This window comes from Mastacembelus armatus, chromosome 19 (genome assembly GCF_900324485.2).
Source record: "Mastacembelus armatus chromosome 19, fMasArm1.2, whole genome shotgun sequence".
Lineage (NCBI taxonomy): Eukaryota > Metazoa > Chordata > Actinopteri > Synbranchiformes > Mastacembelidae > Mastacembelus > Mastacembelus armatus.
Genome location: NC_046651.1, coordinates 18,431,916 through 18,459,854, shown reverse-complemented (window position 1 = coordinate 18,459,854; position 27,939 = coordinate 18,431,916). Strand labels below are relative to the sequence as shown.

Below are 27,939 nucleotides of genomic sequence, written 5' to 3'. Positions count from 1 at the left end.
TTCAGAATAAGTTTCTTGTTCTTGAATCAGAGAAATGAAACTGAAATTTTAGTTTAGGGACAGTCCACAAATTACTCACTGAATGCAGAACGAAAACCCTTTAATGCGGAGTATTATCTGACGCATTTAAAATAGTTACACATATGAAACAGTGCAATGATATTTAGCTAATTAATCGGTTTCTTCAGGGATTAACGATGATCATGTGGAGAGAAAACCTCCTGCTACAGAGCAGGTTCATTTGTTGACGTTCCCTCGAAGTTCATTGAAGGAGGTTTCAGCTGCAGGTCAAATAAACATTTCCTTAATGTTCTTACTGCAGATGTTGCTGGTAAATCTGCAGCTCCGGCCGTGACACCGACAACCAGCAGGTAAACTCCAGTGTTTGTTGCTTAAATGTGCGGTTCACTTGTACAACATCAGACTAGTAGGACCGAGACGTCCTTAATGTATTTACTGTGATTTGTTTATCGAAGTGTGTCTGTAAATAACCTGTTTGTGTTTCATAAAGAAAACTTAAAGCATAGGACTGTAAATAAAATATCTTTGGGTTCTGTTGCTCCATAAATCCAAGTTAGGGACCTCACCCTGAGCGTATCATCTGACAATATGCAGCACACAGGTTCTTTGGTAATTAATAAAAAGTGCGCGTAAGATGAATAATTGCCACAGATAATTGTTCTGTGTATGGACCTATTGTATATTTCTGCTCTCAGGAAGACGGACAGGTGAGGTGGTATTTGTCGTTTTGCTGCCCCCTGGCGGACATGGTGGATATAACCACACCAAGGCTTTATGATTCTATATGATTTTATTTTTATGATTTTTCAGATACTGAAAACAGGGAGGAGGGACTGCCCTGAGGGAAGAGTCCCTACAGATGGAGGAGGGAGCAGGAAAACTCCACAGCACCTCTGGATCCCAGGGTGGAACCAAGGAAGGGGATGGTGTCACAACCAAAAGACCCCGGAAAAGAAATAAGGTAGAGATGTCAGATGTTGTAACACCAATTAATCACCATCAAGAAAGCAGCATGTGGTTAAGATTGTGAAAACGTGTATTCCAGGAACCGGGACCAGGCTTTCCCCACAGGAAAGTTCAAGATAAGGAGTGTAAGAAAAAGAAAAACCGTAGAAGAAGAAAAAGCATGTCGAATGTAAAAGGAGATGCAGATGTTAAAAACGAAAACACAGAAACAGACAAGATGCAGGAAGAGGAGACGACGAGTCCCCAAAGTCAGGAGAGTGCACCTTTGGAAACACAACATGTGGGCACCCAAACTGAGGACAGTGTGCAGAGGGTAGAAAACAGAGAACAACAAAAAGACGTCAAGATGGTGCAAGCTCAGACTCAAACAAGGAAACAGAAAGGCACCGACCAAGTCACACAAACTCCAGCTGTTGTTCAGAGCAGCAAGGACACACAGACGGACTTCGCTGTGCCAAAACGGGACGACACAAGCGGCACTGCAGAGACAGAGCAAAAAGAAGAAGACAGAGGCACAGCTGAACCCACGCTGCAGGATGGCAGCACAGGGCAGACGCCGGTAAAGCAACAGGGAAATCCAGATGTTGGTGGAGCATCATCAGATCCAGCCAAGGAGAAAAATGCACACCTAAATATAGAGTCTAAAGAGAAGAGTCCCTCAGACTCCCAGGTTGGAACAACTGCCAAAACAATGTCTTACGCCAAAGCTGCGTCTGGGGAGGGGAACAGAGCAGCCTCCCAAAGACCACAGGAAGCCACAAAAACCTCCCAACACACACGGTAAGGGTGAGACTGGCCTTAGTGGTGCTGCAAAATACTGCGATCGGTCCTGTCAACGAAGACGTGTGTTGTTCTCTCTCCACAGAGATCGAAGCCCAGTGAGACGTCCACCTGGTGCTCCCATGTTCACCTGTTACATCTATGCTGTTCTGGACAAAAAGTTCAAATTCAACCAGGAACGTGACGAGCTCCTCCTGTGTTACCCAGGAGGTTATTCTCCCCTTCAGGTGACACATTTTGTGTGAGTATCGAGGATGTTTTCCACGTTCTGATACACAGTGCACGCTCTGGCAGAGCCACTGGTTTATAGTTCTGGTTACCTGCTGATGCTGCTCAGTGGAGCTGATCTGAGCTGAGGTCACTAATGTTGGTTACCAACACAGAAAGCTGCTTTGAAGTCAGTCACAGTTATTTTATTTCAGGCCTGATGTTGACCATCAGTCAGTCCTGTACCAATCTGACCTGTGCAGAAACCTTACGGCCTCAGAAACCTCCTTGGTTGCCTCCTTCCCTGAGACCATTAGAATCACTGCTGTGAAGAAACATCTGCACCTGTTAACGTTAAATAACAGGATAGTTTGGTTTCAGTTTCCTCAAAGTGTTTAGATAAAAGCTGCTCTAACATTTTCAGTTTCACTAAAATGATCATTATAACAGACGTTCCACATTTTATGTTTAGTGGTGTGAAGCCGGTGGGGTATCTGCTAGAAGCAAGTCTTTCCATTGAAGAACGAGACCTGCAGAGAGGAATATGGTGGACTTACTGGTATGGTGTGAAGAAACAGGACAAAGTGTTAGAAGGAATCACCTTAAGACATGAATACATTCCACAGGACCCTGGCATTAAAGGTGAGGCAAACAAACCCTTCAACATGTCAGTGCTTCAGTGTTGGTTTCAGTCTGACTCTGGTCGTGTTTCTGTCTCTGTTTCATCTAGAGCTGCACCTTTATGAAGGTTTCATCATCTCCCCGGAGGGGAGAAGTTTCTGGCGAGCTGGCCTTGACATGGTCGGCTTCACGAAACAGAAAGGTGAGGAGATTTCAGATGCCTGGCAGGCCTCAGCCAAAACTCTGCTCAGCAGAATCCTCCACAAATGGTCTCCATCAGACAAACAGAGCACTGAGAGGCTCTGTGAGAACCTGAAGCACTTTAAGATGAGTCTTGGGTCTGCACATACGAGGATGGAATTCCCAGACAAATCACAACCTCCCATGGTCAAGGTGAGTGCAACAGGACCCGAATTTAAAACATCAAATAAAACCTCCAATATTCCCCCAGTGACCAAGTTTGCTTTCTTTACAGACACAGGAGCTGATTTCAGAGCATTTGGTTCAGATCATTAAGGGAAAATCAATGGAGAAGTTCCCAGAGAGCCCCCTGGTCCTGGGCCTGTCTGTGTTCATGGTCACAAGAAGCTGCACCATCAACCTGGGAGTGAAGGGCTGGGCTGAGCTGTGTTTGCTGGTGTCCTCAGAGACCACAACGGAAAACCTGCATGAGTCCCTCAGCCCGTTGCACAACCCACCGCAGTAAGTCCTGCAGCACAAGAGCTGAAGGTCTAAAATCAACCTTGGCCTTCACAAAAGCTTGAAACTGGTCTTCCTCAGGATGCAAACATCTTCATCATGCATGTTTTCTGTTTTCTCCAACATAACTCTCTGGAAGTGTGCATCATGAGGCAGTGGTGTGTGATGTGACCCTCTGTGTTTCCCCTCAGTACTGTGTTGGGTCTGATAAACTACTGTGCTCAGGAGAAGGTGGCAGAGCTCGTCCTGCTCGTCCCTCTGCTGCTCAGGCTCCGACAGCCGGGAGCTGAAGCAGGAAAAGTGGGTCCCACTGTGGAGGAGGAGAACTGGTCAGGACTTGAAGGCAACGGCGTCGGCAGGTTCAGAGAGAACATCCAGTCCTACTCTGACAAGAGAAAGTGCGTCCATTTGAAAACAATCCTAACTTTCTTCCTTTTCCAGATGTGGTGGCCATATTGTGTTGAAATATGTTTTTTGTTTTGCCCACAGGATGATGCTTGATTTGATCCAGAAACACTTAGCTAAGGCCAGAGAGATGCCTCTGCTTCTGATGAGCTGGTTATCTCTTGTTGCATTGGAGGATCTTCCTGAATTCTCAGAGTTGACAGACATACCTGCAGAACAGCTGATCCAGAGTCTGTTGTACCGGCTCAGAAGGTTCGGAGAGCTAAGGGATAACAACAGAATCCAGGAGGTGTTCAAGGTGAACAGAAGTACAAATGACAGTGTTTAATATTTAATGCAACACGGTTTTAACATTCAAATGATCCTTTTCATGTGCAGAATACTCCGCCAGCATTGAGCCATATACTGCAGAGGGTCGACAAAGAGCAGGACCGGTAAGGGCGGCTGAAATAGGCTTCAGAACCCACTGATCCACTGTGCTCCATATAATTTTCTGCTTTGCATCTGTAGAATGATAGAATCTGGAAATATCGAGCCAGCCTTCCTGAGCAGCGTCGCTGTGCTGAAGGCCACATGCAGAGTTGTACGACTCGTCCCTTGGTACCAGGCGGCAGCGCTGTCCCACCAGCTGGTGTTGAAACTAGCCGAGGTTCTTGATGCTGCACTGAGAAAAAAGGTGGAAATCTCTTTATCATCTGCCTTAGTGGCTTCAGTACGGATGATGATGAACTCACTGGCTGTTTCGTGTCTCTCAGTCCAAAGGGGATGAGTCTGAGGCCCTACAGAAGCAGTTCTTGGAGAATCTTTCTGCAGCGCAGCAGCGAATCAATGAGTGGAGAGATGAACTGCTGCAAAAACCCCTTTTGACACCGTCACAGGCTCTCAGCTACCCAAAGGAAATTGAGGTACGCGGTTCAGCAGAACATTTGACAGTAGTTTGGCTGAGTAGCTGCTCGATGTCATTACTTAGCTGACCCCAGTAAACCAGCTTTAACAAATAAATGTCTTCAATTATCAGATGTGGGATACGCTGCTGAAGGCGGACTGCTCCGTTCAGGAAGTTTCATCCCGCTGGAGGCAGAGCATGAAAAAAGACCTGATGAAAAGGATTTCCAAGGTCAGGGACTGTGTACTGATCGGTGTAAAGCAGATGTTTTGGGTCCTGTTTTTGTAGCATAGATTCAAACAGCAGCTTTCTTTTTACAGCACATGTAAGTAGTTTCTCTTTGCAGTTAAGTGAGGAGGATAGAGTCCTGGTCTGCTGCCTGGAATCCACCTCAGCAGCTATAAGGAAGAGCCATGATGACATACAGGCCTGTTTCAACGAGCTGTGTCAGTCTGCCATCAAGACGATATGTCAGGTACAGATTAGCACCAACAAGAATCAAGACTTGCAAACATTTGCAAATATTTTGATAATTAGTTGTTTCAGTCATTTTCCAGTAAAAATAATGAACATTGCCAAATATTTGCAGATTCTAGCAGATTTGTTTTTTTTATCCATCTGCTGCTGAGTACCGATTTATCAGCAGATTAATCCTCAATGAAAAAGGTCATTAGTCCTAGTAAAGACCAGTACGTTTCTGTTTTTAGAGAGGGCTGGAGGGCGACCTGATGCGGCGCCTCAGCTCTAAGGTGAAAGGTCTGTCTCCTGCCATCGTGTCTGCTGTTGTGGTCGAGTCAGCAGTTCGATTTGGTGACTCAGTGACGCAGCTGCTCCACCCACAGTCGGCCATGAACCACCTACTGTCTCAGGGTACAGTATTTCATTGGTTCTCTTCTCTTATTATTCAACTTTGTTCTTATTTCCTTAGGGTTCTAGCCAGTGCAAGCAAAGTTCTGTAATGGTGCCATTTGTCATTGGCCCAGGTGACTGGAAGTCGATCCAGGTGGACGACCCTGCAGGGCACGTTGTCCACAGCTGTGTGGTTGCGGTTCAGTCTCTGGTGGACTCTCTGCTTCAAGGACACATAACCCTGGGACACCTGCAGACCTGCCTCAAATATGAAGAGCAGTTTAAAAAACTTTACCTGCAGTGTATGAACCTTCTCCAGCTTTAACATAAACTGCCCTTTTATGAGTACGGTTTCATTTTTAATCATACTGGTTGTGTTTTGTCTTCCACAGACAAGAAAAATAGTAAACATGAGACTGTTCCTGTGGAAGCAGGGGCTGTTTTGGCTCACAGGAAGAAGGACTTGAATTTCTTCCAGCAGCGTAAACAACAGATAGATACATTGATAAAGATGATAGCAAAGGTCACTGAAAACATCACAGGTGAGTATTGGTAGGAAGATAAGAAACCTATTAATCATATTTTAGGATAGAGCACTTTTTTCAGTTAGGTTCTGTATTGTAGTTTTCTTTACTAATGTGGTTCCTATTTAACCAGTTCCTGAGATGGCAACTCTCAAGGAGCAGCACAGTGCAGATCTTCAGACTGTGAGCCTGAACAAACTGGTGCTGGTCCAGTCCTTTGATGCTGAAGGGAAGCTGAAGAAGATGGGTCCTCCCCAGGTCCTGTGGTGTAACACCAGTCTGAATATCTTGAAAATGGCCAATGAGATGCACAAGCTGCACCACAGCAACCTGATTCTGTCCTCCTGGGTCAAAGGGGCCGCGTCTCTGGCGTCCTCAGGGCAGCCCTCCTCAGCCCCTCGTTCAGTGACTTTAGCACAGATCTGCGAAGTCATCTGGACGCCTCTGCTGCAAGAGTTCTTTCAGCTTGGCGTCAGCATTGCAAAGGCAACGATTACTTTCAAGCAGCTCGATCAGGTTTTGGTGGCGTTGGGTGACCAGGGTGATGGAAAACTGCTAAAGGAGGAGCTGAATCTGATGTCTGAGACTTTATCTGACACTGGGGGGTTCAAACCCAAGGACAACTGGGTGGAGCTGAGGCTTGGTCAGATCCAGGAGTACCAACAGCTCTGTGAGGCCGCGGCTGCAGCCAGTGCAGTGCTGAGGATTGTTGGAAACATGAAGCTTTCAGGGAACTTCATGGAGATTGTCACGCTCCGTCAGCTGGTAACAGTCATGTTATCTGACCTTACATTTTCATTGTAGTACTTCATAGTATTTATTGTGAGCTAGTCCAAAGAACACATTCTGCTGTTATTCACTGCTATTGTTGTTTCTATAAATCTCTTTAAAACAGAAATGTATCCAACACTTTGATATATTTCAGTAGAAAAACTGAAATGAGCATTGGATGAAAAGTGACATTTGATGGTCAAAGAAAATACACAACTGCATGATGCTTTTATTTTTTTTTTACGAAAAAGCCAAAAGTGTAGTTCTTGAACTGTGTGCATGACTATTTAACAGGAAGAAGCCACCTTTAAAGAGAGGGTTCTGGGGTCTCTAAGTCCTGACCTGCTCCGTGCCAAACAGAAACTCTCCACAGTCACCAAGAGGAACACAGCCTGTCTGGAGGAGTTTCTAGCGAGCCACAGTCTGGTCTGCTGGGTCAAAGAGAACCTTAAAAGTGAGGCACAAAAAAACTCCTCATTCAGGCAAAAACAAAAATGATCTTGTATTTTTGTAGAAAGTGTCCTCCTGCTCACTTTTCCGCTCCCTGACCAGGTATGAACGACGTGAAGGTCTACGTCGACCTGGCTTCTATATCTGCTGGAGAGAATGACACAGAGATCGACCAGGTGGCCTGTTTCCATGATGCGGTGATGGGCTATGCTCCCCTGCTCTACTCCCTGTCCCCTCAGGCTGGCTTTGAGGAGTTCATGAAGTGTGCTCGACAAGTGTGGGACACCCAGACCAGGGATGATAAGCTACCAGACAAACTGGTATGGACTGCTCCCCTGACTGTAGGCAGTACATAAAGCCCTGTGGTGAAGTGACAATGATGCTACTGGTTGTGTTTTCCAGAGAGAGTCTGCTCGATTGCTGAACTGGCTGAAAGCCTTGAAGGAGACCCACGGCTCTGTGGAACAGTCCTCTCTCTCCCTGGCTTCTTCTATTAATGCTCATGGAGTTTATCGCATCGGATGGTCTGATAATAACACAGAGAAGGTAAATGGACAGTCTTCCATTAAGACAGATTTTAAACATTATTTAAGATGTCCATGAATCGTTTTCTCTTTTCTCTGATTGTCACGTGTTTGCAGAGATGTCTGCAAAACATGGTTCAGGTCACAGTGAAGCAGGGCAGAGAGGACAAGGTCTATAAGCTCGAAGACCTGCTGGAGCTACAGAACAAACTTATGCTCATGTCATCCAAAGGGGAGCACGGCCGAGAACAAGTCAACAGGTTCACAGAGGTCAGTGGTGCTGATCAGGGAGGCTCAGGTGGATTTATCAAAGTGTCTGCAGCTGCTGGGAACAACAGATGTTGAATCTTAATCACTGAAAAAATGCAGTAAAACTATAACAATGAGTCAGAAAGTACCTTTCATGTTTTATGGTACATGTTTCGTTTTTACTTTAGAAAACCTGTGCAGCTTTAACCAAACAAAGTAAATATTTGTCTCTTTAAGGCGTCTGATTTATCTGTCTGAACTTACCCTGCAGGTTTTTGAGGGAGTTCAGCGACTTGGCAACATCCTTCTCCAGATGCAAACATCTGGCAACATGCTCTTCAGAGAATGGCACGCTGAGGCCCATTGTCGACCACAACAGCAACCGTGCGTCAAGGTGACCTTCTTGTCCCTGAGGGGTAAAGAGATGTTGTACAGTGGCGAGCTGACCGAGCAGCTACATCAGCTGGCTCACTCCATGGATACCTGCCAGAAAGAATGGTGTTCCCTCATCAGTGAGATGCGCTCAAGGTTCATCCTGCTGAACCACTACACCTCAGAGCAGATGGTGTACCTGTGCCACTGGATACACAAAGTGTGTCAGCAGCAGGCCCCAGTTCCTCAACAGTTATGGCATTTACTTTTTCCCATAAAGCCCCAGTGCACTCTGGCTGAGGTCAGAGCGGCTTACAGTAATGCAGCAAGTATCACCTCAAAGTGTGATGAATCAGAAGATGTTGAATTTGACAATGCAGATCAATATTTAAAAGATTCTTCGGACTTAACACCAGAAGAGGAGATGAAAGAGCCTCCTGATTTAATGGAGTTTTCTTCAGAGGATGAAGATGATGCTGTAGAGAAACGTGATGATGACAACATCTGGAAGCGTCATGGGGACAGTCTTGAAGATCTCTGGCGACGATTCAAGAAGGACATGCCACAGTACCTGAGTGAGTACTTGGACATCTCAACCCTGGCCCACTTCCTGTCAGGCTTGTCTGACATGAACCAGCAGCACATGATCAGGAACCTCCCGCTGGGTCTCCAGGAGGGAAAGCCCAATCTTGTGCTTTGTCCAAGTGCAGAGGTTTTTACCACCGTCCTTTCTTTTTACATGACGAGTCCAGAGCAGCCTCTGCCATCTGCTGATGAGGTTCTAGTTTGCAGAGAGAACACCACAGAAGAAGAGGTGGAGATCTTTCTCCGTCGAGCTCTCGGCCAAGGATCCAGACAAAACTGGCAAAAGATTTACTCTCTTGTCAATCCAGGGCTGCTGGGATATGATGTCAGTGTGGCCCTTGGGGAGCTCTTTGAGGCCCTGGAGAGAAGTGCCAGCCCACATTATCGTTTGGTAATAGTGAGTCCAGTTGCGCACCAGCACAAATACGTGCCCTCTTTCTTCAGCAGTGAGAAAGTACAGGCCGGGATGAACCTAACAGCAGTGAATGGCAGGAAGTATCTACATCACCACTTCAAGCAACACACACTTTCACACAACCCGGTTGCACAGGTTTCCCCAGATCAGCTCTCAGTCTGGGTGGTGTCATCTGCACGCCCTGCAGTTGGTAAGAGTAAACCTACCTGACATGGAAATATGAAAATGTTTATACAGTAGTGACAAGAATAAAATTTGTTGGGCATATAAATCTGTTTTCCACAATTTGGCATTTGTAAAGTCCCCGTGTGTAGATTTTGCTAAAATGTTTTTACACCCAAGTTACATTATTTTAATGAAAGTTTTGTTGCTGTTTCTGTCAATAGGAAAATCCCTTTATGTGGATCGTCTCTTTGAGAAGGTCCAGCATAAATCACCCAGAGCCAAATATATTAGGATCAGGCTGATTGAGCCACGTGTTGATGTAGACTCTTTAATTAGGAGTCTGTCAGAGAAACTGGCACCCTTGAGAGATCAGGACCCTGTTCTCCTGCACATTGACACCTCTGGAGTAAGTATACAGGCATCTAGCTCTGCACAAAGCTTGTTCTGGTGTTGGTTGCACTTGACAGTCCTTTTTCTTTCCCCTTTTGTTACTTGCCAGGTGCGTTCAGGCCTGGAGGAGCTCCTGTTCCATCTGTTAGTGCTGGGATGTTTGAGCGACAGCCACGGCGTTCTGTGGAGAAGGAATGGAGCTCACCTGATCACTGTTGAAGTCCTGAAAACACACAAGTCCTCTCAAAAACAGCCCAGAGAGGTAATAATATCGGATCATACGTTCGTTTTAATATGAGCATTAACTCATATTTGGTTTTAAAGTGTCGCGTTGTTGTTTTACGAATCAGGCATAGAAATAAGTCAACAAAGTCCGATGTGCCTTGTTGGCCATACATAACTGATAAAAATGTTTTTGTTGCTTTAAATACCTTTATATTTCTTACTCTGTGCTTACCTACTCATATTAACTTACACTATCCCAGATCTCTGAAGCAAACACACTAATATCAAACAGCACTTAGATTATTAAAACATCTGTCATCTTTGGTCTGTGAATTGCAAAATGAGTCAGTTAACAAATAATATCCATGTGTTTAATTTGCTCACACAGATGAGGCTTGGACTTCTCGACATGCTGCCTACCATCCACTGCAGGCCTCCAAGGGAAGTGAAAGAGTTGTACAGTCAAAGGGAATTGACAACGACCTTTGATCCACTCATGGATGAGCAGGAGTTCTACAGTGAGGGGATTCAGAGACCCTATCAATACTTAAAGCTTTACCAGAGAAATCAGAATCTGGATCGTTTTAACTACCAGGAAGGGTCCTACTTAGGGAATGCCGTTGATTGTCTTAATCATTTCCTCTCCTACTGTGGAATGCAAGACCCTTCTTGGGCTGAGCTGAAGAACTTCTCCTGGTTTCTCAACGTGCAGCTGAAAGACTGTGAGAACTCAGTTTTCTGTGATCCAGATTTTCTGGCTGACCACCTGCCTGGTTTCAAGGGCTTTATTGTGAAGTTCATGATTCTAATGGCAAGAGATTTTGCCTCGCCCTCTCTGAACACATCTGATGAAAGTCCAATGCTGCATGTTGAAAACATTCTGGAAGATGACCTTCTTGCCCGTCTGACAATTCGTAAGCACTGGGAAAACGAGTCTCATCCGTACATTTTCTTTAATGCAGACCGATTTTCAATGTCGTTCCTTGGCTTTCATGTGAAGACTTGTCCAAGGGGAAACACACTCAATGCAGTTGATCCTCACAACAACAGGGTCCTGATACCGGATGTGATGTCGCAAAACCTTTTGCAAGGTTTGGAACGGCAAAAGATCTCTCTCACTGAGGACTTTGACCAGTTACCTCGTGCAGACAAAATCAGAAGGATTTCATGTGTTGTTGGTGCATACAGAGGAATGAGTGCCACAGGATTTGATCCAGACCCAACATATGAGCTCACTGCTGACAACGTGATGAAGATGTTGGCCATACACATGAGGTTCCGGTGTGGAATTCCAGTTGTCATAATGGGAGAGACTGGCTGTGGAAAAACCCGACTAGTTCGTTTCCTTTGCGCTCTGCAGAGAAATGAAAGACCTGTGGAGAACATGGTACTTGTCAAGGTACATGGTGGGACTACAGCAGCAATGGTCTACAGAAAGGTGAAGGAGGCAGAGATCCTTGCTGAGAAAAACCATAGAATGCACAAGCTAGACACCATTTTGTTTTTTGACGAAGCCAACACCACAGACGCCATTTTTGCCATTAAAGAAATCTTGTGTGACCAAACAGTGAAAGGAGAACCTTTGAAAACGGACAGTGGCTTAAAGATAATAGCTGCTTGCAATCCTTACAGGAAGCACTCCCCTGAAATGGTGGAACGTCTGGAACGTGCAGGATTAGGGTACAGGGTGAAGGCAGATGAAACAGAAGACCGCCTCGGGAGAGTCCCTCTGAGGCAGCTAGTCTACAGAGTTCACCCTCTGCCTCCAAGCATGGCCTCTTTGGTGTGGGATTTTGGTCAGCTGAGTGATTCAACTGAATTTTCCTACATCCGACAGATTGTCCAGAAGAAAGTTGAGGACCATCATTTGCCCGGGTCCTGCAAGGACATAATCTCAAACGTGCTGTCAGTTTCTCAGCAGTATATGCGAAGTCGGAGAAATGAGTGCAGTTTTGTGAGCCTTAGAGATGTGGAGAGGTCTATGAAAGTGCTGGTTTGGTTTTACCGGCATAGTGAGATCCTTTTCAAAAACTGCTCTTCCCTCAATGAGCATTTAAGAACACTGAAGTGCTTGATTCTTGCAGTTGGGGTCTGCTACTACCCGTCTCTAGTGACCAAAGAGAACTACCTCTCCGTGATTTGTAGGTACTTCCCAAACCCTTTCTGCTCTTCAACAGCACTGCAGGAAGAGATTTCATCCTGTCAGGACGTCTTCCTTCAGAACATACAAACAAGGGAGACCATAGCGAAAAACATTGCCCTTAAAGAGAATGTGTTTCTCATGGTAGTTTGCATTGAGCTTAGGATCCCTCTGTTTGTGGTTGGCAAGCCTGGCAGCTCAAAGTCACTGGCTAAGACGGTGGTTGCTGATGCAATGCAGGGCCAGAACTCCCACTGTGAAATGTTCAAGAATCTCAAGCAAGTCCACATGGTCTCCTTCCAGTGCAGTCCTCACTCAAGTCCTGAAGGCATCATAGGAACATTCAGGAACTGTGCCCGGTTTCAGAAGGACAAAAACATGGAGGAGTATGTGTCAGTGGTGGTGCTTGATGAGATCGGACTAGCAGAGGATTCTCCTCAGATGCCCCTAAAGACCCTTCATCCCCTCTTGGAAGACGGTTGCATTGACAGTGACCAGCCAGATCCACACATGAAGGTTGGCTTTATTGGCATCTCCAACTGGGCTCTTGACCCAGCAAAGATGAACAGAGGAATATTTGTGTCCAGATCAGATCCAAGTGAGGATGAGCTTTTGCAAACAGCTAATGGAATTTGTTCATCCTCCAACCAGATTCTCCTGAAAATCAAACACCTCTTCCCTTCTCTGGCAAAGGCTTTCTTGAAGATCTGTAAGGAGACCGCAAAGAATCAGTTCTTTGGTCTAAGGGATTATTACAGCCTAGTCAAAATGCTTTTTGCCACAGTCAAATCCACACAACAAGAGCCAGATGGTGGACAGTTGGTTGAGGCCATTCTGCGCAATTTCAGTGGACAGCCAGAGGGTTTTGACCCTGTCATATTTTTCCAAGAGGTTTTCCAAAACCTTACAGAAATCCCCAGACCAAGTACTTTGCAAATGGTGAGAAAGAATCTTGATCATGATACCACCCAGGAGAGCCGTTACCTCCTTTTGCTGACCACCAATAATGCAGCTCTCCATATCCTTCAGCAGCAAGTCTTTGCCAAAGGAGAATATGATCCCCCTGAAATTATCTTTGGATCAGGATTCCCAAAGGACCAGGAATATGCTCAGATCTGCCGTAACGTGAACCGTGTGAAAGTGTGCATGGAGACTGGGCGCACTGTCATCCTCCTCAACATGCAAAACCTTTATGAAAGCCTGTATGATGCCTTAAACCAGTACTATGTTTACCTCAGCAAGCAGCAATATGTTGATCTAGGTCTCGGGTCCCACAGAGTCAAATGTCGCGTTCACACAGACTTCAGACTTGTGGTAGTGGAGGACCAAAAGAAAGTCTACCAGCACTTTCCTGTGCCTCTCATCAACAGGCTTGAAAAACACAGGGTGGATCGGAGTACCGACCTGGAGCCGTGGCAGCTCAGGGTTCTCCACAAACTGAAGGAATGGGTGAAGGAATTCACAGGTGAGGCCACAAAGGATTTCGAGCTCTCTGACATTTTTGTTGGCTTCCATGGTGATGCCTGTGCCAGTGCTCTCTTGCAAGCACTAGAAAGGAGAGCACATGAAGTTGGAGACAGTCCAGGAAGACAAGACCAGCAGGAAGACAAACATGAATCATTCAGGGATGAGGAATCAAATGAAAGCCTCAACAAGGAGGAGGGTCAGTTGGATGATGCAGTGGATGTGGACCAAGAAACCGAGTTAATGGAAAAGAAAGACGACAAATCCACTGAGACACTGGTCGAAGAAAACAAAGTGATGTCTGGTGGTCTGGAAAACAATGTTGGGTCTGCTGGGCAAAATGAGGAAGAAGCCGTCTTAAATTTAGCCAAAGATCTCTTATTGAACTGTGCCACCCCTGACGCCGTGGTGAGGCTCAAGTATTCAGATTTAGCAAACCAGGAAAAGGAAAAACTCCAGAGAATGTACTTCCAACAACAGCATCACCACTCGCTTCGAGATTTCCTGGAAAATTGCCTTAACAAGTATCAGGAGTCCAGAGAGTTTCTAGAGGTAGGACCCAAACCACTTCCCCAGTTTTTTTTAATCATTTCTTTAAAATCTTTCCAAATCATTGACATCATTGTCTGATTTATGGTTTTTGCACAGATTACTACATTCTCCAGCTTGTTAACCAGATCAGATGTCAAGGTTGTAGCCCGTGCTCTTGGCCTGCAAACCGACAGGATCCTCCTGCTGTCACTGCACCAGTTTGACACTGAGGTCTCCTTCTGCAACAAGATACGGTACTAACTGTCCATACAACAGCACCATGGCTTTTCATTTCATTGTTGGTTTTAATCTTTCTGTTGTACCCCTTTCTGTGTCAGGGGCTTCCTCCAAGATGCTGGATGCTCACTTCACATCCTGCTAATCCAGATGGACCTGGAGGAATCCCACTGCAGTGATGAGCTTGTAGCCTCAGCAAAGTAGGGTCTGATGATGATAAACTGCTGAACTGAATTAGATATGACATTACACATCACTCAGGTGTGTTTTTGATTCCGTCTGCCTGCAGGTATTGCACCATGAATTACATCATGTCACTGAAGGATCAGACCTGTTGGGTGATTTTTATTGTGAAGGTTTCGAGGATCCCAAGTCAGTCTCAGTACATTGGTTTCCAGGGAGGTGAGCACTAAGTGTAATATGACACAGTTAGTTTCTTACTGCATTACCTGTGACATATGACAAAATTAAAGCTGTTCTTTGTCTCTCCTATCAAAGGAGTCTGGCACTCAGTGCACATTGATGACCTGAGGGATTCACAAGACATGAGCCTGAACCTGCTGGGTTTCTGTGGAACTCTTATTAGCAGCTTGCTCAAACCTGCATTGCCAGGTAGAGACTGGATATATGTGTCTATATTCAAAATGTGAAAGACAGTTTCATTGTTCTCTAAATAATTTTTTAATGTTTATATATATTTTTTATGTAGAACACCATGAGGATGGAGAAACAGTGAGCAAAAGAAAAGACTCTCCAGTAAGTAAAACTGGTTTCTTGTTCCTTGTGTTGGCAATCTTAGTTTATAATGATGCTTAAATGAAATTTAATTTTGTTTGCATGCAGAAAGACGAAGTCCACCTGCACAGCCTATCCTTAGTGAGGTCATGCATCCAGAAGGCTGTGGGTTTGCTGAGAGACCCCAGTGGTGTAGCGTCACGGAGCATGCGGCGGATGCACATCCTTCTGCCTCTCCTGGGAAAAGATCGAGGGCACACTGGAGGTAAATATCTAATACTGATTGTAGTTTACAGTCTATATGACTACTACAGTTTTACTGCCTCTTGGCACAAAACTATCAGAGATCTGAAAAGGACTGCTGATCAATACGACTCACTGTCTGTGGATGTTTTATGTTTTCATTGGCCACCATGTGTCTCTGATATAAATGCACATGCTTGCTGTGTTACTGGATGGCCAGTCGTTCCTGATAAACCGCTCTCTCTGCTGAAGTTTCCTTTCAGGGGGTGTTGTTGAGCAGACTGGCCGAGGCCCTGGAGCAGAGAGAGGAACGGATGGGTTCTCCCAGCGAGTGGGTGAGCATAGAAGCCAAGAAACGCCAGGCTCTGCAAGAGGGGGGGACTCTAAGGTACAGTCACTACAATTCACATCCTGAAACACTACAACTACTATTCGTTCATGAATTACTGCACTTACTGTAGTTTAGTAATGAATGAATAATGAGTTAGAGGTCTGTACAGAGTTATGTGCCAAAGCACGTTGTAGGTAAAGTTGATCAAACCTCCTGTTGTGCTGTCTTTTCCTGACAGACACACCCTGTGGCGCTGTCTTCAGTCCACTGTGACTCCCATCTTGGTGGGCATGCTGGAGGTTATGGACCGGTATGCAAACCTGGACCTGCTCTCTGATGAAAGGCTCAGCCCGGGCCTGATCGAACTGTGGCTGAACATCCTTGGAGATTCAAAGATTTTAAATCTACCACTGCTCCAAACCCAAAGGTATTTTTGGTTACTTCTGTTATTCTACTGTTGGTTTCATCAACTAAAGGTGTAATTTATCAAATATCTAGTGAGTCAGACCAGGAGGTGCCTGTGCACCATTACTTCATGTTGGATGGTGAAGAACAGTCCTGTGCGGCCCCGTTCAGCTGGATCGTCAAAATGCACCTTGAGATCCTGTGGGAAGAATCAGAATTTATTCCAGGTTTGTCTCTGGAGTTAAGGACTAAATATATAGATCGTTAAATGACTGAAGCGACTTTAAAGTGTTTTTCTGGCTCGTGTGCTTCAGTAACAAAAGCAGATGGCACAGCGAGGATCCTGCGGTTTGTGAGCACCTTTAACAACAGCAGGCTCGGCAGCCACTTGCAGAAACTCTCGGACAAGGAGCGACTGGAGTATGACCATCACTTTCTGCAGGACTTCCTGCTACTTTCTTTGAAGATCAAGTCAAAGGACGAGCTCAGGGTACAGACGTGTGAGTCACACATTTAGGGGAAATACATTTTGGGATCGGTTAAATAGTCTCGACCTTGTACACTTGTTCTGTACAGGTGTTCACCAGGACCATGCTGGGCTGTGTGTCTGAGCTCCAGACGTCCATGGGTGCCGACTTTGACCTCTGTCCTGCCTGGATAATGGCTGCTGCCAAGCACTTTGCCCCCAGACTGGACACTCTGTGCCACATATTTCAGCTGCTGCCCCAGATAATCGCCACTGTCTTTCAGCAAGCGTCACAAAAGGAGGAAATGGTGAGAATCAGTTTTCTCTGTAGCTGTTGGAGACCAGGTTTCACCACCAGCAGGTTTCACCACCAACGGGCTGCATCTTGTAATGTGCTGCCCTTTCTGGCTTTCATGTACCTTCCTGTTTGTACAGGAAAATGATGTTGGCCTAAAACATTGAGTCATTGCATGATGTCTTGTTTTTGGTAGGTGGACGACATTCTAGCTCTCGGTGTCTGTGTTGAGCAGACCAAACATCTGACTGTGAAATCCCTGCAAGAGTGCGAGTCATTTGTGAGCAGAGTGGAGCTTCTGCAGCCCTGTCTGGATCGAGCTCTTGGTCAGAAATACAGGACCCTGTGCAGCCCTGCCTGTCTGCAACATCTGGACTCCATCAGGTGGGTCTGCTGACACGTACGCTGAGAACAAGACGTTTGTTCCTGAGGTTTAATGATAATGATGCCACTTGCCCTTTCAGGTCACTGTGGCAGGGGATGCTGGTTGTTGCGTCATTCATCCAGCACGTGGTTTTAAAAGTTCAACAGACTGACTCCAGACTGAAAGAACTGGCTCTCAAACACTGCAACCTTCAGCTGAACGTACGTAAAAAGGTTTTAGTGTCTAAAGTCTAAACACTGTTTGTGTTTATTCATATTTTTGGTGTGAAAAAGAGACTCGGCTGTTCGGTCCTGACAGAAACAATGAGACACAGTTTTAAACAGATTTGCAGAAACAACAAAAGTAAAATGCAAAAGAAGACACATTTTCTTCTTCTTCTTCTTTTTCTTACAGCTGATGCAGGAGTCACCTGATGTAAAGAGCGTGCACACACTGCAGCAGCTCATCCGCATCCTCAATTCTTTCCACGATGAGTGTATCAGCACAGATCTCAGGTCAGACTCCTCTAAAGATTTGGATTCAAGACAAAAAACACGTAACACAATTAGGTCATTTTACAGTACAAGACTCAACAAAATGGTAAATTTGTAATGTACAAAATAAGATCTGTCTTCCCAGAATGTCTTTTATCTCACAGTGATGTTATTTATCGCTCTGATTTTTGTGAAGGTTCGGCATTTCCTGCCCAGTCTGTCTGTCTGAGCTCAAAGAGCCGTGTGTCCTGCCCTGCCAACACGTCTTCTGTCTGCCGTGTCTCAAAAACTGGATTCAGACTTCCAGACAGACTTGCCCTAAATGCAGAGCAGACCTGCCGCAGAACTTCAAGCCGATGGTGTCTGACGCTGTTAAGTGAGTAGTGAGAAGTAACATGCAGTAATTACTGAAATGTGGTGAGTCTTTCAGTCAGATCACTCTACCCACAATAATCTCCCAAACATTACATTTACTGTGGTGCTGAAATAAAAACAAAGCAGCTACACTTTCTTATCTACTTAAAAACAGTCTATGTTAATTATCAGTACAACATTTTGTGGATACAAAGAACTGAAGTCCTGGGAAATCCATTTCTTTCCTCTAACACTTTTCATGGCTCAGGGCAGCACTTGAGCAGCAAGCAGGGATCAGGGACTGCTGTAACTCCTTCTTCCTGGAGGTGGTGTCCAGGTTCTGTCTGTCAGAGGAGCAGACGCCCGGGGAGGGAGTGGTGGAGCTCCTCTTCTCTCTACTGGTCTCTGCTAAGGGTCAGTGGAAGAATTAGCACATGTTGGAATAAAGTGATGCTTCATTGATTATTGACTCTCTGATTGATTTTGTGCAGGGGATGTGTACAGGACCCGAGAGCTCACTCCCTTCCTGCAGTGTGTGGACAACAGTCCGGTGGTGCGATCTGTACTGCCAAAACTGCTGCTGCAATACAGGTAGTGTCACATGAATCCAACAGGCCAAAACACCACAACCCGTCCACATGTTGGACAGTTATTGTGGAAACTTATTGTCATTAAGCTGTAACACGAGGAAAGCTGAGGTTTTGGGAATATTACTGTTTTTTCCCCACATCACTATTTTGTAATCAATTGAAAGGGAAGTAGAAACAAGGAAATACTTTAATTTAACTAAAATATGGCACTTTTGTAGAAGTTGTATGCTTTGTTAAGTGTCATACACCTCTCAGTTTTGACCAGGTGAAGGCTCATATCCAGACCTACCTGAAGAACCTGGAGGAGAAGCTTCTAGACAGACAGGACTGCACTGAGCTCTACCTGCTGTTTGTCAACTGCTTCCAGGTAAAAGATACAAACTTCACTTTCCCATTTGTTTTGTCTTTTTTGCCGCCACATGCTCGGCTGCGTATACTGTATATGTGGTTATCCAACTCTGAAGTTTTGTAGATGATGTAGGTGTTTATATTTCTAATGTCTGTCATTGCTGTCTGAAATCAAAACGTCTTTTCATATTTTCCCAGGACTCTCTGTTGTGCTCAGAAGCCAAAGAAGGGAAACAGGGTAGGGAACAACAAAGGGAGGCAGAATTGAGGTTACTGAGCAGAACAGCCAGGAAACAGACTCCTGACAGACACGAAGACCCGGCAGAGTTCCTGCTCAACATAGCCAGGCTGAGGATATGCCTGAGCGCTGCTGCCAGGCTGCTGGAAACAGCCACACCGCAAGGTGGGTTTGACTTTAGTCAAGACTTTAGTCACAGTTGCACCATAGTTGTCCAGATTCAGCAGATCTGCACTGCCTAAAATCCTAGACCTGATGTATTAGTGCTGCAGTTTGCATCAGATGGAGTAAACTCAAGGAGATAAATGGTCATGTCAGGTGTTTTGTTTCTACATGACATGCAGACAGACATGGAGAGGCGGAGACTCAGTACCTGCTGCAGGTGAGAGCAGTGTTTGACTACTGCAGAAATGACTGGCACAAAGTTTACCTGCTGCGAGCCCTCCACAGACTGTCTGGAAAGGAGTGCATTCTGGCTCTGATGAACAGTCCGGACTGGAGCTGGGTCTTTCCTGCAGACCTACTGCGACTTCAGGTAAATAGGATCTGCCACAAGAACCTTAAGTAAGAATTATTTTCATCATTGAATATCCAACCATCAAACAACCAGTATCTGTGCAAAGAGGAGCTTTAGACTGAATGTACAATTGAAACAAACATGAAAATGTTGTTGCTTGTCAAAGAGGAGGATTCCCACCAATGTGGACCAGTTCCTCAGCTGTGGGACTCCTTACCGAGCTATGAGAGACGCCGTGGCCCAGGTTCTGCTGGAAAACAGATCAGACGGCTTCATGAAGGAGCTACAGGTCAGAGAAAAGATGGAGAACTGATGGGGGTGATTTAGTTCAGTGATGCAGAGAAAAGTCAAGTTCATGTTCAGACACTGTCATGTCTCCACATGGCCAGTAGAGGTCAGAGAGGTCATGTGACTGATTCATTAATTAAACAGTTACACATAAAGATTAATGAGTTAACATGTTATTTTACCCCGCATTTAACTCATTTAGTCAACAATTAACTATAATTCATGTCAGTCAAATAAACACACATAGATCATAAAGTTTATTTATTATAATACACTGGCAAATACTAAATACCCCACATTGATTTAATAGGTTTCCTGGGTGGTTCATTTATTGTCTTTATCTATTAGTTACTTCACAACAAAAATGCCAAATTATTAAGGGCAGTAAAATGTGTGTTAGAAACCATAAGGTTAGAAAATACGATTATTCCCTCCTGTTATCCAGCTGTTATCCAGTTGTCCAGCTGTCTTCTCATTTTTCATCAGATGAACTTTAAAATTTGAATTATTCCTCATTAAACTCCCATCACTTTATATTTGACTGTAGAAGCTGAGAGGATCTCGGATCAGCCTCCTGGCTCTGGCCCTGTTCAGACACGTCACCTGCCACTACAAATCACCTGACGTCAAGACACACCCCTCCCCACAGGTCACTGTACCAGCTGTGCAATGTCCAGATGTGTCATAGTTGTAAGATGCTGTTATTGTCCAGCAGGTCTGAGTCTGGTTTTTGGGGATTTTCACGTTCCACTTGCCAGTTGTTTAGCTGACTATAGTCCAACATGAAGTGGTGCATGTATCCTAGAGGTCTGAAAAGAATAAATCATGCACACAGAGATGTTAAAATTCAGACTTTGGTAAATCAATTATAATCAGTGATAACAAAGATGAATGTAATAGCTGCATGTGCAAAATAATTGACTAAAACTAATACACAAACTCTACACTACCAGCAAATGTCAGTCACGTAAAGTATCAGTCAGTCAGTTTTTAATGGGTTCAGGTCCAGGGCTGAAGCTGAACTGGTCCAAAGCAAAGTGGTAAAGTGTCCGAGGGAAAAGCAGGAATTGAATGGAAATGTCAGGGATTCAATTATGTTTTTTTTCCATCTTTTCTGTTGGACATGATTTTAAAGTAGAAATTACAAAATCAATGCAAATTGTAATTTCACTTTTTTCGTGTCTCTGTTTGAACGTACAGGAGACGACGAGACTGGAAGAACTGCTCAGAAACATTACATCCAGGGAGTTCAGGGAGTTCTGCACTTCGCTTCTGTCCAATCATATCGGTGGACCAAGCTCTCATCTCCGCATGAGTGCAGGTCTTTCACCTCAGAGACAAACCCTCCTGGAGCTGCTGGTCCATCTGGACTCTGTGCTTCTCAGTGGAAATTCTCTGCTGGTTCCTCTGTACCAGATCGCCTCGGAGCCTCAGAACGTCACAGTAAGAAACATCTGATCTTGTTGTCCTTCGCATTTTGCTTTTGCTTCATGCTCACTCCTGTTAACAACCAATTCTTACACTTGAGGCTCATGTTGGAGAAAAAAAGCCCTGATGATTGACCAGAAAATCTAAGAACAGTCGCTGTCCTGCAGCTTTTGACTGTATCGCATGGTCTTCCCCAACTAATGTTTGAATTTCCATTATTCTGAGCATGTTAAGGATTTCTCATCTATGTTCATGTTTAACATAAAACAGGAGCCCAAAGATCAGTCACAGAATTTAGCTGTTCCAGAGCTTTTGATAGTAGAACAGGATCTTCTTCTGGAAATGAAGTTTGTTTCATTCACGTTGGTCCAACTTTGTAGAAATGCAAAAAAACGCAGCTTTAAAACTTATTCAGTTCCACCAGTGTTCATGGGAACTTTCAGAAGACACTGGCACCTTACTGAACAACAGCTAGAACAATAAAAATGGGTGACAAGTTGATTCTGACAACAGACAAGTTAAACTGCTCCAAAACAACTTTGACTCACACTTTTGTTTAATTGTCCAGATTAAACTGAAAGTACTGTACCTTACTCCAAACTATTCCCTGTGCATGTAGCACATTAACTTACGTTTTCCCCCCAAGAACTCCTTTCTGCCAACCATGCCTGAAGATCACACGAGTGAAGCCAGACAGTTGTTGAACAGAGACAGGATGTACAGTAAGTGTTTGACATTATGAAGCTTCAGCTTGTTTTTCTCATCAGTTCTTTATGACTAGTCTGACAGAACCTCATGTGTTTTTCATCATTTTTAGCCTGTGTTAATGGACACCCATGTTTTGTGGGAGAGGTATGAGCTTATTTTCTTTTTAATTATATTTCATAACATCAAGCATTGGAAAGAACATTTAAAAACATGAGTTATTACACTATATCTGTCTGTATTGTCCCATAGTGTGGCAAACCCATGGTCACATCAAGGTGTCCAGACTGTGGAGTTCCAATTGGTGGGGTACGACATGTCCCAGTCCAGGGGTTTACTCAAACCACATCACTGAGGTATTACAGTCAGCCAGATCTGTGACATGACTTTCTCAGTCAGATACTTGTTTGATTCCCTGGTGTTGTGTTAGTGATCAAACTCGAACAGGGCACATCCTGGGAGAGGCAGCTCGGCGCTCTGAAGCCCCTGACAGACAGATGACTTGTGCTCAGTCCTCCATCCTGCGGCTGCTGACGCACCTCGCCATGCTTCAAGGCACCATAAGAAATCAGAGAGTGAGACTTCACTTAGATCTGCACCGAACTTTTCATGTTACTGCACCGCCCGATAATACTGCTGTGGTTTTCTCTGTCCTAGGGAGTTGTTGACATGATTCACCCCAGACCCTATGATGTTTGCACATTCCTGTGGAACCACCTAGAAAAAGACATGAGAGTGTTGGGGCAGGCTTTGAATCAGAACATGGACAACACAGCAGTCACAGTTCATTTGATTCTCAATGCCTGCACAGAAATCACTACAGGTGATATTCAAATTTCCAAAAGATTCTCTGCTGCTTAATGTAAAAAACAAAAAATGTGACATTAACTCTTAACTGTTGAATGTTAACAAAGGTTCCCACAGAACAAGACCTGATCTGTCCTCCAGACAAGGACGGCAACAGTGGGAGAAGCTCGTCTGTGATTCTGTCGTCAACCCGGTGCTTAAAGTAGGCAGTACAGGGTTTTTAAAAGCAGTGCATTGATTTAACAGCTGGACTGCCTACAGGTTACACAGGTTGTCCTGTATCTGCCTGTTTATAGGACTTGAAGAAGAATCTGGCTAAAGCTCAGGACAGAATCAGTGCTGATGATGACCTTGCTGGAAGCCCCCTGATGAAGCTTCTGTTCGGGGATCCTGGGAGCATGTTGTCTCTGCCCTCCAACTGCCCGACGCACCGCTCCTCCTTCTGGACTCTACCTGAGATAATGACAGTGGAACGGTTCTATCAGTTGCTGGGAGAAGCACAGGGACGCAGCTCTTTACCTCTGCTGACCATGTTCCTCAGAAAGGTATTGATCTTCATGGGAGGTGTGTGAAATCCCTGTTCTGACAAAGACCGAGGACACAGTGCAGGATAACCAGGCACATTTTATACTTTGCACCTTTAAGTCCTGTCTTTTTGTGTGTTTGTCCCAGATACAGTGTGTGAGACAGTTACATCACCTCCCCGAGCTGGCTGCTTTACAGTCCGACCTGCTGAGGGTGTTTCCTCTGACGTCAGACCCTGCACATCAGACCATAGCACAGAAGTTGCAGCAGATACCAGCAGGTACAGTTTATTAGCATTTTTCACATTTCACAGAAAAAAAAAAAACAACGTGAACATCACAAACAAACAGAATTTCCTCATGATCTCTGCCAGGACACCAGAAGAAGATGCTGCTGGAGAGAGTGGAGCGATTCATCCAAGTGTGGAACTGCCTCAGAGCAGAGGTGGCAAACAGCTGTGAGAATGTCTCCATTAACATTTAACTCTAACGTAAAGCTGACAACAGTATGTCATGTAAACAGCTAGAGGTCTTCACTGTTTGGTATCTTTATATTATTTAAGATTTAAATCTGCCAGTTTTTACCATGTAAAAGAATAAAGACAGTTTCTTATTATTGCAAATTTAATTTAATTAACATTTTAAGATATGTTTCTTTTTAGTTAGGGAAGTTCTATGTTTGGATCTCAGTTTGAAGAATCTAACCCTAATTAGCAAACTAAGACTGAGAGCTGAGAAAAGTCATCGTGTCGTCAGAGATTCACAGCTGCATGTGAAGCTCCATGTTCTCTCTCCTGTGTGTGCACAGCGGCAGACCTGGGTGTGGATGTGAACTTGTGTGAGAACGAGGTGACAACCCAGAGCTCCGGGGAGTTTCTGACACCGGGCCGACATGGGCCGGGCTCGTGTCTCCGGATTCTGGTAAACTTCCTGTCGGAGACGCACAACAGCCTGGTGAGAGCAGCCAGAAAAGTGTGCGGCCAGGAGGACAGGTCAGTACACCTGGCCCGGGATCCGCTGCAGGGCTCATCAAAAAACTGTTTTCTTCTTCCTCTTCTTTAATTTACTGGCACCAAGCTTTACTCCCGTTTCATTTTCCCAGTGACTACAATGTCCCTTTAGAGAGGATATCAGAAACCCAGCTGACACTGTGCCACCCAGAACGGGAGCTGCTACCTTTGGTTTTAGCCCACTGTCACTACACGCTGAAGAAAGGCGGCGAGACAGACAGCAGCTACGACCTGCCAGGGATCCAGACCCAGCTGGCCCGCTGTTTTCTGGCTGGAAAACCACTCATCCAAGCGGTAAAAACAGAAACTAATCACATCATTTCATACAGACGTCAGGCAACAAAAAACCATTACACTAACCAGGACTATCATCCTCTTTGATCAAAACCAGGACACCTCAAGGTACCTGAATAGACACCTGCAGGATTTCTCTGTCATTCTATCTGAGGTCAGAGGAAAGATCTCTCAGGTAAGACCATTCAGTTACCTTTAACTTTAGTCATTTATGGTACCAAAGTCCTCATCTGGAACCAACTACTGTCAGGCGAAGAATTTTCAGTTGTTTCCCTTTTGGAATTGGTGAGGCCGCTTTGTCAGAGGTCAAATTCCTTCCTTCAGACTGCTCTCACAGTTTCTGTCTGTACCACAGGAACCACTGAAGGGTTCAGTGAGCAGCACCATGAGAACGGTGCTGCGCTCATACACAGATGTCTGCGATGCTGTGTATGTGGTGGAGATCGGCCTACGCTTCCTCGGCAAGACTGGTGGAGATCCTCAGGGTCAGCTGTTGTCCTACCTGACTGATTCTCTGCGGATGGGTCCACACATATCCAGCACCGTGGCCAAGGTAGAATCTCCCAGTCCCACAGCTGTTTCCACTGCAACACTGCAGAATCATTATGTTGATCTTAATTCATAACACTATCCAGTCCCTCATACAGAAAACAGAAATGTGCACTTAAGAAATAAGCGACGTTAAACTGCTGACTCTGATCTTCTCTGTTGCTTTAGTATATAAAAGGTTTAAAGGACCGAGATTTACACATTTAAATCCATTTACTCCAAATCACTTTACATAATGATCATTCTGGTGTTTTTGCAAATGCATCTGTGGTTTGTCTGCAATTTCAGGAATCCTTTAGCTTCCACTGATTTCTGTAGAATATGTAAACTCAAATACTCCACTGCAGAGCTGTAAACTCCAGCTACCTCACTATGCACCGATGACATAACATTGTAGTAGTCTGCACTGTAGTTTGTGGTTTCACTCCTATGATTTACACAACCTAATCAGGTTTCAGGTTTCTGCCACAAAGAAACACAAAATCAAAAATACATTAAAACCTCTTCAAACAGCTTCAGCTGTATTTACAAATGGTTGGCTAAAACGTGAAGCATAAGGCGTTCTCTTTCAAACAAACACGTCCATTTTCCTTTCATTCAGAGTCTTGGAGAGAGCAAACTGGAACACAGCATATTCACCTGGCAGCTTCTGACTTCTTGGAAATCTGAGCTTATGTTGAGCAGAAAGCAAGTAAGTCCTGTCTCACTGGAATCATAAAAAACAGGAATTTGCAGGATATGACAAATAAAACTGCATTTAACATAGAATAACCATATTTTCAGTCACAACGGTTAAACTGTGAACGACTAAAACTAAACCCATGAAAGAAATTCCACCCATGACCAACATATAATCTGCTTGAGTTACTGCCATTCCTGACCCCTGCTGGCTCCCTGTGACGGAGTGCAAACACCACAGAGTTAAATTTTCTGGATGCTAATCTGATGAAAGTGTGCCGTCTGACACAGCAGGCGTCCAGAGTTTGACCCCAATAAAAACAGAGTTTAAGGAATTCTGTCTTCGCTGCTGTGTCGGCTCTGAAACACATTGCATGGGGCCTGACAATCAGACTGCTCTGTCATTTCGTTAAGAAATCTCAGCTATCAGCAGTGATTGTGAAGTTTTTTTTAAATATCTAAAAAATAAATGACACTTTGATTACAGTGAATTCATGATCATGTTTCAGGACCCGTTTCAGAAACTACCTTCAGAGTTCCTGAAGAAGCTGTCTGACAAGGACAGGAAGGGGCTGAAGGTTTTCCTCGCTCACACAGACGTTGATACTTTCACTTTGGAGCTGCATGAAATTCTGCTGCTGAAGACGAGCAGTGCTGTGCCTGACCAGGGCTACCATCCACACTGGGAGTAAGCACCATGCATCTGCACCCCCCTGTCCCAAGTGAAAACAGCCAATGTACCATTTGTGTTACTTTTTTGTAGGAGCTAATGCACCAAATGGTAAAGCGATCCATGCGTTACTGACATGTATTCTCCAGTTAACTCAAATTCTGTTTTTATTTTTTTATATGGCTGCACATGCATGTAAGAAGTGTGCCTATTGTCGGTTTAAATAATGCCACCCTAGTCTAAAGGAATCCATTGATTGCAGACAGCTTTAATCAGACTAAAGTGTGGAGGTCTCACCCAGAGCTCTCCCCTGGGACTGGGGGCAACCATCTGTCAGGGGAGAGGAGCTGGAGTTGTGTCCCCTCTGCCAAAGGTCATCTCTGTTGAAGCGGCAGCTGGGCAGAGGAGTGAATAGGAATGTTCGTGGTGAAAACAATGCATGCGGTGCTAATGGTTGTTTTTGACTCCCTGCTGTCTCCAGCATCAGGTCCACCTTAGAGAGCCATTTGGAGCAGAAAGACCTTCCACCTCTGCTGGGGCTCAAGTCTTTTCCAGAGGAGATCACACTGGGACAAGGAGCTGACGTGTGGAGGGCAGCTGTAGAGTTTAAAAGAAGATAGAGCTGAATTATTGCAGCTCTTTTGCTTGTATCTGATTGTAGTTGTTATTGTGTTTAAGAGAATATGAGAATGACGTTTGACTGTCAGTAGCTAAATCATTCCATACATAGATGAAACAATAACAACAGAAAATGATTAAAAGGGATGAAAAATGGATTGAAAAGCAACCAGAGATAAAAAGAAATGATTGTATAGAAATAACAGAATGACAAGAGATGCAAAACAGCACAGTCATTGTGTGTCCCTTTCAGCCTAGGGGTCCAATATGGAAGGGACGCAATTTACCTGTCAATTTTCCATGAATCTGTCTTTATGATTCCATATGATACTTAACTATTCCTTCCTCTGATGCAAATATTAGTGTTTTCCGTTTTAAGATGTTTGTTAAAGGCTCACATGAGACAGAAGGTGATATTTGTATTCACTCTGTTGTGTTTACTGTGTCAATGGGTTTTCAGGGAACAATTCATTAAAGAAACTGGAGCTTTGTTGACGCTTTTCTCTGAAAAA

The 27,939-nt window shown here is 44.7% G+C and overlaps 1 protein-coding gene across 3 annotated transcripts; it reads left to right on the top strand.

Annotated features, from left to right (window-relative positions):
- Positions 1-243: 243 nt before the first annotated feature.
- rnf213b (ring finger protein 213b) lies at positions 244-27,917 on the top strand. Of its 3 annotated transcripts, none has more exons than XM_026315576.1 (65): positions 244-371; positions 832-982; positions 1,067-1,767; positions 1,853-2,008; positions 2,447-2,616; positions 2,705-2,988; positions 3,071-3,297; positions 3,486-3,692; positions 3,784-3,997; positions 4,078-4,133; positions 4,210-4,375; positions 4,455-4,604; positions 4,718-4,816; positions 4,932-5,060; positions 5,293-5,455; positions 5,569-5,736; positions 5,827-5,976; positions 6,092-6,723; positions 7,024-7,183; positions 7,282-7,499; positions 7,582-7,725; positions 7,821-7,973; positions 8,224-9,514; positions 9,711-9,895; positions 9,989-10,141; positions 10,493-14,260; positions 14,357-14,493; positions 14,578-14,676; positions 14,766-14,878; positions 14,975-15,073; positions 15,195-15,232; positions 15,320-15,476; positions 15,707-15,842; positions 16,024-16,212; positions 16,284-16,417; positions 16,505-16,680; positions 16,767-16,964; positions 17,148-17,335; positions 17,416-17,536; positions 17,730-17,830; positions 18,006-18,185; positions 18,432-18,577; positions 18,655-18,754; positions 19,009-19,120; positions 19,300-19,504; positions 19,684-19,874; positions 20,023-20,145; positions 20,692-20,793; positions 21,345-21,587; positions 22,219-22,294; positions 22,390-22,424; positions 22,530-22,633; positions 22,708-22,852; positions 22,935-23,100; positions 23,192-23,286; positions 23,381-23,629; positions 23,757-23,889; positions 23,983-24,066; positions 24,417-24,600; positions 24,711-24,912; positions 25,010-25,087; positions 25,268-25,465; positions 26,063-26,152; positions 26,649-26,827; positions 27,291-27,917. In XM_026315576.1, the coding sequence occupies exons 2-65, from the start codon at positions 881-883 to the stop codon at positions 27,427-27,429; spliced, it is 15,291 nt and encodes a 5,096-aa protein (XP_026171361.1). In that variant the 5' UTR covers positions 244-371; positions 832-880; the 3' UTR covers positions 27,430-27,917. The 3 variants fall into 3 exon arrangements, with proteins under 3 accessions (XP_026171361.1, XP_026171360.1, XP_026171362.1); XM_026315575.1 differs by having other exon boundaries at positions 14,975-15,088; positions 15,186-15,232; XM_026315577.2 differs by lacking the exons at positions 22,708-22,852; positions 23,192-23,286; positions 23,381-23,629; ... (7 more) ...; positions 26,649-26,827; positions 27,291-27,917 and having other exon boundaries at positions 14,975-15,088; positions 15,186-15,232; positions 22,935-23,087.
- The last annotated feature ends 22 nt before the right edge of the window (positions 27,918-27,939 follow it).

What these genes read in the sequence shown, in the direction of transcription:
- rnf213b (XM_026315575.1), top strand. Translation starts at nt 881, where the DNA reads ATGGAGGAGGGAGCAGGAAAACTCCACAGCACCTCTGGATCCCAGGGT. An exon ending in TCCTACTCTGACAAGAGAAA is followed by an intron (nt 3,693 to 3,783) that starts GTGCGTCCATTT and finishes TTTTGCCCACAG; the next exon opens with GATGATGCTTGATTTGATCC. An exon ending in AGAATCAGAATTTATTCCAG is followed by an intron (nt 16,418 to 16,504) that starts GTTTGTCTCTGG and finishes CGTGTGCTTCAG; the next exon opens with TAACAAAAGCAGATGGCACA.